This window comes from Lynx canadensis, chromosome A3 (genome assembly GCF_007474595.2).
Source record: "Lynx canadensis isolate LIC74 chromosome A3, mLynCan4.pri.v2, whole genome shotgun sequence".
NCBI classification, from domain to species: Eukaryota; Metazoa; Chordata; class Mammalia; order Carnivora; family Felidae; genus Lynx; species Lynx canadensis.
Window position 1 is genome coordinate 18,421,104 of NC_044305.1, and position 13,529 is coordinate 18,434,632.

A 13,529-nucleotide genomic window follows, 5' to 3' on the forward strand; every position below is an offset into this window, starting at 1 on the left:
ACATGTGGGTGTGGGGCACTGAAAACAGGCTGAGCTGGAGAAGTTGGCATAGAACTTCCCTTGATACCTGCAGAGATGATCACAGCTGATGAACAGAACCAGTTTGGACCTTTGAGGAATTCCTTAACATTTCTAACCGCCATCCCCAAGACTTTTCCTGAATGTGTGCCTGATGCTGGGAATCAAAGAATACATGCAATAGGGGCCCCTGGCTGGCCCAGTCGGTGGAGTGTGCGATTCTTGTTCTCGGGGTTGTGAGTTAGAGCCCCACATTGGATGTAGATTACTGTTAAAAAAAAAATAAAATCTTTAAAAGAAAGAGAAAAGAATGCAGTAAAGCATTTATCTGAGTTCAGAGATGCTGACTATTGTTTATTATTCTGAATCCAAAGGGGACAACTGTCCTCTTTAGTCCTGGCTCAGCAAGAGCCAGCAGGGACCTTGCAGCTCTTGCACTCAGCATGGGAGTTCTGGGGGCAGGACCCTGCCAGGGAGTCTGCAGCTTGTGCTCGAGCCTTCCTAGCGATGGGAGCTTACCATTTCTCTGCAAGGCTCATTTAATTACCAGATTCTAATTAATCACCCTTCTATGTATTGAATCTGAAGTCTGCTCCCTTGAAACTTCCACCCTTTGATCTTGGGTCCTGGTTTGCCCTGAGGTACGTTGGAGAACAGGCAGAATTCTTTCAACAAAAGTGGACTGGGAGCTTCTAGAATTGTAGGCTCTGTTAGCAAATTTATTGCCACCCTCATACCAGATAAAGGTTGAGACAGGGTCTGGGGTCAGGACTGCCTGGATTTATGAGCAGGTGAATTATTAACCTCTTTGTGCCTTCTGCCTTCTTTCTTTCATCTAGAAAATGAGGATAATAATAGTTTCCATCTAGAAAATGAGGGTAATAATAGTTTCCATCTCTTAGCATTGTTGTTTGGATTAAGTGAGCTAATACATGCTGCCATGTGATAAGTACTCAAAGCATTGTTCAGTAGTAGTAGTGGTATAGTATTTAGGGACAGGAAATTGTCAGCAAAAGAACTTTAAAAAGTTAAATAACAGCTGTTTCAGATCCAGGCTATGAGAAGTCAGGGGAGTCCTGGTGACATGCTCTGCTTCCTAATCTGGGTCCTGGATTCACATGTGTGTTCAGTTTGGAAATTCATCAAGCTGTATGTTTATCTAAGGTGCACTTCCTGGAAGTGTATTTCATATCAACAAAATGTGGTGTTGTGTTTTATTTTAAAGAAAGAGATGAAGGAAAGAGCAGTAATGCCACCGAAATATTGGTGGGTTTTGTCTGGCTGAAGTAAGGGTGTTACAAACGTGCCCCAGTCCTCCTTCCCTTTGAGTTTAGATGCCAGCTGGGGTTATCCTCTCACTCGGGGAGGAGCTGCCCATCTGTCCTCTGAATTGATTTCTTTCTCATTTGGAGAATAAGTGAATACTGTTCACTTAAAATTCTATTCTCTCATGCCATAGATGCTACCAAGTGTCAACACATTTCGGTTTAAAGAAGTAGAGACCACTCTATCTTACATCATCAGGAAAACCTTCCTCTGATTGGGCTAGATGTAAGCAGGCTGGGATTCCCATATCTAAGACCTCCTCACTGAAGTTCTTACTGAGGAGGCCAGCAGGCACTGTCAGCAAGGTAGAACGATCAACGACTGTTGTAAATTCTTAGAGCTCTTATTATCTGAGCTTTAAAAAAAATAAACCTTGAAATTATTTGAGTTGACTAACAGCTGAGGTAAGGAATGGCATACCAGAAAAATAAGGGTTCTTTCCATTCTAAAAATTGTGTGTGTGTTGCCACCTACTACTCGAGCCCAGAGTGGCACTTTATGTGTTTTTTAAAAATTGCCAAAAATAACCTTTCCTCCCACCTCCAATTCCCATTTCCCCCTCCAGAGGCAGCCACTGCTAACCAGGTTCTTCCAGAGATACTCTGTGCATGGACCAGCTTAGATGAATGTACATCCTCCTTTTATTCTCCCAAAAATAATGTGTATTTTACATACTATTCGTGCTCTGCGCTGTTTCTCTTTCTCCTTTTAAAATAACTTAGATGGAGGTCTGTCCCTATCTGTGTAAGTAGGCCTTTATTTTTAATAGCTAGCCTTTAGTCTTGACTGGTATTGTACAAGTTACAAGTACTCTTCTAAACTTCTTTGCAGTTTAGCCGTGAATATGAAGCCTCTCCCTGAATGGGGCCAGCTTCTCTGTGCCTACCCTTACCTTCACCCCATTTTGCATACGTCGACTCCCAGGGTCATCTTCCATGCTGTAGTTCTTTCGTGGTTGGTCTCATTTCACTGTTAGACTGCTGTGGGCTCCTCAAGAACAGGCTTGCTTTTGCTCTGTGCCTCACAGTACCCAGCATGGTGCAGGGCACACAGTAGTTGCCCAACAAACGCTTACTTCCTTGTCTCGGACATGTTTGGCGCATGCCCTCCCTTGGAGCTTGAGTATGCTCTGAGCAGAATCCAGGGAACTGAGCACCTCAGGAGAGAAGGCATGATTACTGTCTGGGAGTATTGCCATGAAAAAGACTTGTAAATATCCATTTTTAACACATGCAAATGCAACGGAAAACAGCACCATTCAACATGACCTGCTCTTCAGTAGATCAATAAACTGGTAACCAGCCTCTTGGAAGGCACCTCTGCCCTAGAGGTCATTATGGCCCCATAGAGGTGGTGTGTACTCTTGTGGATCTGGAGAAACAGTGTTTCTGCTGCCCTCCAGGGCTTACAGGGTGATTACAGGGCTGGTGAGATACATTTTTCCATGTGAAGTGGGAATAATCACAGTAGCATCTGCCATCAATACCTTGGGTTTTGCTTTTCTAGTGCTTTCTCATATATTACTTCACATCATAATAACTTGGGAGCGCCCGGAATTTCCATGTGTCCACTTGGGGGTGGCAGGTTATAGGCAGCTCATGGGCTCTGATACGTTTGCATTGATGTGTTCACCTTTCACAGGGTCCTTTTGCGAGTCCGGATGCTGTACTACCTAAAAGCTGAAATACTGGGAGAGGCAGCTGATAAAGCGTTTGAAGGCACCCCTGCCAGGTAAAACAAGTCAGCGTGGCTCTTGGTGTTAAAGAGCTACCATATAGTCCCGTTCGTGGAGACGGACAAACCTACTTGTGCTCCAGGAGGCCCGTGTTTGCACCCAGCCCGGGGTCAGTTCCCTACGTGCCAGGAGGCCAGCTGCTGTGAGACCTGTCCTCTGAACAGGCGGTCTTTATTTCCCTGCATGTACCAGTGCTGACTGTCTTGTTCTCAAACAGTGCTTGAGATCTCCACATGTTGAACCAGGATGATTTGGGCACTTTCCAACATTTGATTGTGTATGAGTTCAGCCAAGTGGAGAGTGTTCTACCTTCAGTTGACCAATGTATTGATGGCTTTTGCTGTGGTTCCCAACTGAAGATGGGCATTACACATAAGGATCCCAAGCCCCAACCTAGACCTACTGATGAGTTCTCCAAGAGGTTCTTCAGGGTTCTGTGTCAGTCTAAGGTAGAGCCTAGAAATCAAGTACATGTATGAAATAGCTCACTGGGTGAATGTGATAAAGTCCTGGTTTAAGAAACCTTAGCCCACAGCCTTCTGAGTCCTTGTAACTTCAGCCTCTCAGCGTGTGACTGGGGTGTGGCTTAATATCAGGGTTCAGCCAGTAGCTCTTGCATTGTTTTTTGTCTGTGTTGAAGGAACTCTGAGCCCATGCCCTTCCTTCCACAGAGAGCTAGACGTACCCCTGCCCGACATCGACTACATGGAGATCCCAGTGGATTGGTGGGATGCTGAGGCCGATAAGTCCCTTCTGATAGGCGTGTTCAAACACGGTGTGTATTTCAGTGCATGCTCTCCCTTTCCTGAGCAACTCCATAGCCTGCTGCACGTCTCTGGTAGAAAGTAAGCCTCACCTCTCCTCTGTCCTCTCAGATGAACGTGTGAGTCATGAAAATAGGGCGAACATTAAATAATATCAGTGAGGAGCTTCGCAGAGAGCTGCTGTGGTTACAGAGAGCCTGTCCACACTGTCAGACCTTGGACTGCCTCATTCTCCTTCACTCTTAGAGTCCCAGTGTCTAGCCTAATGCCTGGCACGTGTAGGCATACAGCATTGCTTGAGTAAAAGAATAAGTAAATGGGAAAATGTTAGGTTTTAACCTTTCGTATGTATGTAGAATTCTAAGATCAGTCTAGATAATCTACATATTCCTGGAGTGCATCTTTTTGCCCCACTGGTATAAAAATTTAAGAATACAAGATGGCATGGACATCGTTTTTTAAAAATACGGTAACTAAGAGTCTAGGGGACTGAGAGAAGTATTTGAGTAGCTTGGAAAAAAACTAAATAAGTGCCCCTTTCTTCACTTCTGGAACTGTCCTAGGCACCTGCCCTTGCCTTCAGCCAGCGGTTAAGGTGAATGATGGAAGCACCACGTGATAGTCACTGTATTGTGGCTGGTAGACCCCTTCCCTGCCCAGTGAAGTAACTGAAATCTTAAACTGGAGAGCAGGACTCAAAGTGGGAAGAGTTGGTTATACTTGGCTTTCACTGTCAGCTCTGCCACTTACTAAATGTGGGACCTTGAGCAAATCATAAATTTCTCTGACCTGTTTCTTCACCTGTACCACGAGGATAGTATCGAAACAGCCTGCCCGGAGGGTTGTTTGAAGACTCTTTGAGACACTATATGTGGACTGCCTAGGGCAGTGCCAGGCGGTACGTGCCAGCGTAGGACATGTTCAGTGCTGCTCTGCCACTTATGTGCAGCCACTCGCTGCTCTGCCCGTGGAAAGTCGCTTTCTCACACAGCCCTCATCAGTAGGACTCAAATCTGGAGGCCAACCAGCCACGCTTCCTTAAGAGCCATGCCTGTACATATTTTAATGAGGAATCCCCTCGACGCTTGGATTTGGGTGCTGCAGTGGGAGGTCAGGGCTGCTGAGAGCCCTTTGTCAAACCGCTGGTTTAGGTGGGAGCAGCGATGCTGTTGGCAAGAGCTGCCTGTGATGGTGGAAATGCCCTGTCTCTGTGCTGTCCGCTGTGTGGTCCACCAGCCACATGTGACTCTTGAGCACTTGAAATGTGACTGGTACATCTGAGCAACTATATTTTTAACTTTATGTAATTGTAATTAATTGAAATTTAAATAACCACATGTGGCTCCTCGTTGGGGCAGTGCAGGGCCAGAACTCACCTCTGCAGTGGGATGAAGAAGCAGTGACCTCTCGATTAAGCACAAGGAGCCCACAGTACAACCAAAACTTGGTTTAATCTGATTTTGGAAAGAACTCAAAGGAAGACAAGTTGTTGGAGACAGGCAGATTCAGAGCATCTGAACTCAGTGTGTGGGAAAGTCCATTGACCCTGGGTCTCCTATCGGCGGTAGTTTTAGGGTATGTTGCCCGACCCTTGGTGGAGAGAACGTGATGTGGAAAGACCTCACAACCTGAAGTCCCAGCATTGTGGCAGCCACACGCTTCACCTCCATCCTTCCTCCAACCCAGCACACACACACCACAGACATACAGAAAGCCTGGGTGGATTCTGACAACAGTGTGAAACCACCTAGCTACACATGAAACAAATAAAATCCCCGAATGAAGAGGTTACTTAAAGCCAGAGCTGGAAGTTCACTGATAGGACAGCAAACCAGAGAGACTGGGTTTGTAATGCCCACACACAAGAAAGAAACAAGCCCTCTGGGAAAGGAGGGCAAGAAGAGGCCTTTGGCCCAATCATGCAGAGCTGGAAGAACATGTTCATGGGAGATAAATTATGGACACGAAAGAGGAGAAAATGTGGAAGATAGAATGAGGTTGCCTTGTAAGCAGTAAAACAAGATATCCCAGACCAATGCTAACAACAAACAAAAACAAAACACAAGAGACCTAGTGTGGCAAGATCAGTGTCCTACAAAAGGTCTTTAAGGAAAGGATAGTTTGGGATAAAGAAGGTCGTTATACTTTGCTGATAAGTGTAGTTCCTTACAAAGGTGTGGCTAGCAGGGTAACCTCAGAATGTGTAAGAAGACAGGACTCTAAGTGGAGCCAAGACCCTTTCTCTCTTGGGAAAGGCAAATTAACGCTGGCACCATACCTATTAGTTTTTTTGTCCCTGATGAAGGCTTAGGGTAGTGGATTAATCAGTTGATCTTAGTCTTATACTGGAAATGTTCAAGGGCCAGTCAGATGATGTCTAAGATAACTTCCATGTCTAATGCTCCTCTGCTCTATGAAACAGTTTGGGAGGGTATAAGTTAGTAACTCCTAAGTGTTTCCTGAGCACACTCGTGCAGTCTTACGATGATGCATCACCCACTCCTTTCAGATTCCCCCAGATTGCCAGTTGAGGTGAACTCACTGTCAAAATCAGGGCTGAGGGCATGTGTGCGATGCCTACAGTGGCTCATTGTGGCATACAATGACTAGCAGACACATTATAAAGATGGGAAAACCCAGCCTCCGTACCCAGTGCTGGGGGACTAGACCTAAACCACACATGCGTACCTGGCTCACTCCTGCATAGAACTAGCCCTCTTTAGCTGGATGGTAACATTGGTTCTACCTAGATGACATTGTACAGATGCTTGTGGTTGGTTTCATGTGCTCATCCTCCTTGGCGTCTTATAGAATCCACATTGGATCCTGCCCCTGGCCAAATGCCCATCGGACATTCCATGAGCATAGGCTCATCTGGAGAATACACCTGATGACCCCTGTATAACTTAGCCCACATAACATGTCTTACCAGGTCTTACCAGCTGACAGTCAAGCTTCCAGACACCCAAGCCATCTGGTGTTCACTTTTCAGGGATTTCTGGCAGGAAGCCCTCTGCCTCGCCTTCATCCTGTGGAGGCCTAAGTATGAGCTGCGGCGCTACAGCCATTTTCTTTGTTAAGAAACACACAGCCATTCATTGTCTGTAGTTTTGTGGCTCTTTTAGTCTGCCCCAGACATAGCCCGCTACAACCCTACTTAGATTAGAAGGATATAGCCATGGTTGCATCTCCAAGCTGACCCCTGGGGAAGAATTGCCTGAACCTTTGGTTGTTTGCAACAAGAAGTGCCCTGTAGCAAACCTCTTCTGAATGATGCTCCTGACAGCTGTCAGTTGTGTTAACTGACTACAGCCCTCTAGGGCAGCCTGTGTTTAAAAAGTTCATCAAGATAAGGAGTTTAGTATTTTTGTTCATGTTCTGCAAGCAGCCCACACCCTCAAAGGCCATCATCTACTATGTATTTATTGGTACTGCTCTTCCAGCTCCTGCGACTCTGCAGGGAGGTTGTCGGGTTTTCTAGGGGACTGAATCCGTCATTCCTCCTTGCCACCAGCTTCGTAGCTCACTGAGAAATAGGAGTGCAAAATCTCTCTAGACTTGAGAGCCACACAAGACAGAGAAGGGCTGCACAACAGAAGCGTCCCCAGGTAGTCGGCTGCTGAAAGAACTGCTTCATGCCCTTGTTGAGCCCAGAGCACCAGAGGGCAGGACACATGGTCCTCAGTAGTAAAGGGCTGGTGGAGGAGGTTTTCAGCCTCTCACCTATCAGATGAAGCACCTCTCTTTTCATGGGGAGCAGCAGGTGGAGCTAGCGGCAGGAATTTCCTCAAGGCAGCAGGAGCATGGAGGGCCTTTGTTTTCCTGTGAGCTGAGGTAGGACACAGGGAGAGGGTATGAATGGCTCTGCCTACAACGATTATTGGAAGAGAATCTGGACAAAGCTGACTCCTGCAATCTTTTCTCGAGCGTGCACGGTGTTGGGCCCCACGCTGGGTACTGAATGTGTACTGATAAGAAACAGACCCAGGTTCTTTTCCTAAGGAGCCCACAATCACATGTGACTGACAGTAATCAAGTAATCGCCCTGAGGAATAGTGAGTAAAGAACATAAGGCATCGCAGTTTCTCCTGCCATATGCCTCATGCGGGCAGCACCTGTCGTTGAGATGGCACAAGAGTCACTTTGGATTAAAAGATAAAGTACCTGCAGCTCCTCAGAGAACAAGTTCCAGGTGCTGCCTACAGGGTGGAGGACAGAAGTGCGTCAACAGTGATGGTAGAACAGAAGCCAACAAGGAGGTGAAGTACCCAGCAAAGTAAAACAAAGTCTGTTATTAGCACCCATGCTGGCTCTCATTTTAGGTACAGCATTTTCCATCACGGGGGTCTCTGTGTATGTACTCCAGAGCTAGAAATGGACCTTGCTTCCTAGGAGCAACATGGAAAGGGTTTTGACGATCCTGAAGGAGTTTCACCCAAGATAATTTGCTATAACAATAGATTTGGATCTTGTATGTGACCAAATCCTGTCTCATTATAAGATGGCATTAGGTTTAGTAAAATAGTAACAAATTCTCAAGCCTGGGATTATCACAGTAAAAGTGATGTTATCTCACGGTTTTGGCTTCCTTTTGGGAGTCTCTTCTGCATCAAAAATGCTCATCCTGTGTTTGACTTTTGGGATGTGGTGAGGTTAGGTAATTCCAAAGCCCTGGCCAGTAGATTAGGATTTCATACTGAGTTGATGATTATGGAAGCAATAGGTCGGTTTTAATCTGATTAACAACCACAGCAGCCCTCCCTGTGTCTTATCCCCTGCATGCATCACTTTGTTCAATTGCTGTTCCTAACACATGGGATGGTATTGGACTATCAGAAAACAGGGCCCGTTCAGGAGGTAACAAGTTGTCCGGAGTTGGGGGTTGAGGGGAAGAAGCTATAGAACCAACTTGCCTGATTACTTTTGCTGTCCAAAAGAAGTAAACGAGTAAGTGTTGTATCTAGGCCTTGTATCTCTTTACGGACACAGAATACGTGCATAAGCTTTTATTTTTGGTCAAGCACTACTCAGGGCATCTACTTTAGCTCAAGGATATTCCTCTGATAGGATATCTGATAGGATTCTATTAATCTTAAGTAGTGTTTTTTGATTGTTTTATTTTTCATTTAATAAGCAAAACAAAAATGGCTGTCCAGGGCCCAGGGTAGATTTGGGGAGTTCTAACCTATCATCTGACATTTCTCTGCCCCCGATCAGGGTATGAAAGGTACAATGCCATGCGAGCAGACCCAGCACTTTGCTTCCTGGAGAAAGTCGGGATGCCAGATGAGAAGTCTCTTTCTGCAGAACAGGGTGTTACAGAGGGGACCTCAGACATTCCCGAGCGGTGAGTCATCTGTGAGGTGACAGATTTTGCCATGAATCTATGACCCCTTCCACATATCCAGCATTCTGCTAGCCTCTCCCAGCATCTCCCTTCAGTCTTGCCCTCTGGGAACTACTTTTCAAAACTGCTGCATTGGTTACGTTCTGTTACACCTTAGGCCTTTTTGACTTCCAAGCATTTTGAACCAAATACCAGTTCCTGTTCTTCATGGATTCCCCAAGCTGCCCACCATCCTACCCAACTCGTCTCTTACTTGATCAGCGGATTCTTGAGGATGAATTCAGCTAGACCTCTCATACCTAACAGAAACTAAGAGGTACCCCAAGTACAGGCTTCCTGATCTTGAAATTCCTCAGATGAAATTCTGGCATTATTTAAGAATGCGTTGTCCATGAGTAAGGTGGATTTAGGAACCACTGCTTGATGGCTGTGGCATTTAGGCCTTGTTTATGGGTCGTGTGCAAAAAAAAGGTATGAAAACGTCTCCTTTGAGTTTATCTACTGTTGGCATAACTCCCAAATGTGTAAATTCATAAGAGAGCTAAATAAACAGCCAGAAACTGGTGCTCCAAAATATATATATTTGGAAAACATAATACATATCTCTTAGCTTGTGTTTGGTAAACTTTGAGCTCATCTTCTCCCCAAAAGTAGCAAATATCGCTTTGCATTGCCTAGGACTGCGGCCAGGCCTAGCCAGGAGCTCCTAACCACCTATTAAAGCCAACAAAAGAGTGAAAAGCATTTTTCATCTGTCCTTAACCCCTAATGAAAACTTAAGCTACTGTAACATTCTCTGTACCAAAGAGAATTTCCTGTGAGCAGATAATAAAGATAGATTTGGAAAGATGTTAACAGAAGCCCGAGTGGTGATACTAATACTGGATGTGGGGGGAAGGCACTACGTGGGTGAGGTAGAATGGGGCAGAAAGCTTACATTTTTGTGGGTGGCTCTTTTTTGTGTGGTTAAGCAGTAAAGGTGGGAGATTGTACTGCCTCTAGGACCTGAGCAGCAACAATAAGAGTATTTGAGATAGGAACACTTCAAAGCTAGTTTTAAGACAAATCATGAAAAATAGGCGTTAGCAATAGTTAAGCTCACAGGACAGAAGACATTGGGCAGCTAAGCTCAAGGCAGGTGTCTGATGGGAAAGAGGGAAAAATGTCTTTCCTTAATAGCAGTGGCAGCCCCGTTTCCTCCCAAGGAAGTGAATGCCACCAGGTAAGGGACTCTGCATGAAGCTTCACCCCACTGTGATTAGGGGTGGGGGGTTGTTGCACAGGCCTCAACCTCTGGAGTCTCTTCTTTCATCAAAGACCCATGTTCAGGAAACTCTGGGTGGGCAGTAATGCTCTTGTTTGTGACAGTATCACTGTCGAACAGCCGGCCTCTAAACTTGTCTGAGAAGATCCTGAGTCTCATGCTGAAGTCTTAGTACTGAGTGGAGGTCCTTGCCCGTAGACGTTATGACACTAGGAAAAAAAAAAAAAAAAAAAACAGATGTTGAGGCCTGTGGGAAAAGGGATCCACTAATATTTTTGTAGTCAGTGATTTAGATGGTTTTCTTACAAGCATCCTGGTTGCAAAATAGCTCCTAGGTGGTGCGTGATGCTTTTTATTTTACTTTTATTTAGAGGCAACACGGATAAAGAAGACAACACTGAAGACAAGTTAGATGGCCTGCAGAAACAAATGGTGAGTCACATGTGCTGTGTTGGTCCACACAGTCCTTACTTAGTGTCAAGAGAGAAACCCCCATCTTGGCAGTGGGCTTGGGGATTTTATTATAAAAATTCTCAACATACAGACTGCATTGCACTTTCATTCTAGTGAGCTTTTGATTTTCATATAACTATAGATTTTAGATGCGTTTGTGAGATACCTTACAGAGTGATCCCGCGCACTTTTTATCCGGTTTCCCACCAGGGGAACATCTTGCAAAACTGTAGTACAGAATCACAACCAGGGTGCTGACATTGATAGAGTCAAGATAGGACGTTTCCATGACCACAAAGGTCCATCGTGTTGCCCCGTTACAGCCACATTCACTTCCCTCCTACCTTCACCTCCTCTTTAATCCATGGCAACCACTAACCTCTTCTCCATTTCTATGATTTGTCATTTTAAGATTATTACTTAAGATATATAATAAGAGGTGGGGTGCTTGGGTGTCTCAGTCAGTTAAGCATTGAACTCTTGATTTCAGCTCAGGTCATGATCTCGTTGTTTGTGAGTTCGACCCCACATTGGTCTCTGTGCTGACAGTGCAGAGCCTGCTAAGGATTCTGTCTCCCTCTCTCTCTGTTCCTCCCCAACTTGCTCTCTCAAAAATAAATAAACTGTTTTTTAGATAGAAGATATAAGAATTTAAGAACATACATTATCTTTAAAATTTTTTTTAATGTTTTTATTTATTTTTGAGAGAGAGCACAAGCAGGGGACCAGCAGAGAGAAAGGCAGACACAGGATCAGAAGCTGGCTCCAGGCTCTGAGCTGTCAGCACAGAGCCCGACGTGGGGCTCGAAACCACAAACCACAAGACCATGATCTGAGCTGAAGTCGGACGCTTAACCGACTGAGCCACCCAGGCACCCCAAGAATATACATATTAAATGGAAACATACACTGTGTGACCTTTGGGGATTGGCTTTTGTCACGCAGCGTAATTCCCTGTATACCGATCCAGGTTGTTTTCTGTAACAGTAATTCCCTTTTCGTTGCTGCATAGCAGTCCTTGGTATGGATGTCCCACTTTGTTTTACCATTCATCCATGTGCAGGATATGTGCATTGTCTCCAGTTTTCGACTATTACAGATACCTCTGTAAACGTTTGCATACAGATGTTGTGTGACTGTACATTTCCAATTCTGTGGGATAGACGTCCAGAAGTACGATTGCTGGGTCATACGGTTGTTGCGTGTTTAGTTTTTTTTAAAAACTGCCAAGCTGTTTCCAGAGTGGCTGTACCACTTCACATTCCCACCGGCCATGTAGGAGTGGTGCACTTCCTCATCTTTTATTAGCTTTCAGTGTTGTCACCATTTATCTTTTTATAGGTTTAATTGCTACCTGGAAGCCTCTTCGGTGAAATGTTTCTTCGTGTCCTTTGCCCATTTTTTAAATGCATTGTTTGTTTCTTTGTTTTCCTGTTGGTATTTGAGAGTTCTTTATATAATCCAGATACCAGTCTTTTGTCAGACATGTGGTTGGCAAGTATTTTGTCCCACCTGTAGTTTGTCTTTTTATCTGATTCACATTGACTTCAGCAGAACAGCGGTTTTTAATTTCGATGAAGTCCAACTTAACCAGTTTTTCTTTTTATGGATCGTGTTGCCGGTTTTAAGTGTGAGAATTCTGCTTGTCTCCAGTCCTGACAGTTTTCTTCTGTGTTTTCTACTAGAAGTTTTTTAGTTTAACATGTAAGTCCATGATCCATTTTAAGTTTGTTTTCATATAAATGGAGAGAATTAGATTGAGGTTCTTTTTTTAACCTGTTGCTCTCTACTTGCTCTAAGCCTTTGGTTAAAAAGCTATCTTTTCCACATTCAATTACTTTTATACCTTTGTCAAAATATCATTTGAGCAATTGATCTATTTCTGGGTTCTCTCTTTTGTTTCTTTGTTCTATTTATCTCTTCCTCTGCCAATAGCATGTAATATCAATTACTGTAGCTATAGCATAAGTTTTAAAATTGATTAGACTGATTGCTTCCACTTCTTTTTCAAAATTGTTTTTGCTTTTCTTGTTCCTTTGCCTTTCCATATAAGTTTTAGGATAATCTTATCTATAGCTATAAAGGTTCTTGCTGGGATCTTACTAGGAATCACATTAAACTCATATATCACTTTGAGGATAATTGACCTTTACTATATTGATTTTTTTTACTCTGTTGGATCTTACTATATATCTCCATTTATTTTGATCTCTGATTTCTTTCATCACCATTTTATAGTTTTTCAGCAAACAATTTCTGTTTATAGATTTACATCTAACTATTTCATTTTCTTTGGCACGATTGTAAATGGTGTTACAATTATCTTCTATCCTGCAAAATTGCTTAATGCAATTATCGGTTTTAGGGGTTTTTAGGTTTCTTGAAATTCCCTATATCAGCACTCATGTCATCTGTGAATAGGGTTAGCGTTATTTCTTCTTTTCTGATCTATCTGCCTTGTATTTCTTTTTCTTGCTGTATTGTACTGTCTGAAACTTTTGGCACTGTGTTGAATGAATGCTGAGAGCAGATATTCTTGCTTTGTTCCTGATGGAGAAAGACATTCAGTCTTTCATCATTAAGTATAATGTTAGTTCTAGGTTTTTGGTAGATGTTCTTTAT

At 44.0% G+C, this 13,529-nt stretch overlaps 1 protein-coding gene across 3 annotated transcripts in view; it reads left to right on the top strand.

Annotated features, from left to right (window-relative positions):
* CHD6 (chromodomain helicase DNA binding protein 6) overlaps positions 1-13,529 on the top strand; it is a 204,448-nt gene that overhangs the window by 155,104 nt on the left and 35,815 nt on the right. For all 3 annotated transcript variants that reach the window (XM_030309584.1, XM_030309585.1, XM_030309586.1), the window contains 4 exons: positions 2,986-3,075; positions 3,751-3,854; positions 9,061-9,190; positions 10,826-10,886. In XM_030309584.1, coding sequence (XP_030165444.1) covers positions 2,986-3,075; positions 3,751-3,854; positions 9,061-9,190; positions 10,826-10,886 — 385 coding nt within the window. The remainder of the gene's footprint in view (positions 1-2,985; positions 3,076-3,750; positions 3,855-9,060; positions 9,191-10,825; positions 10,887-13,529) is intronic.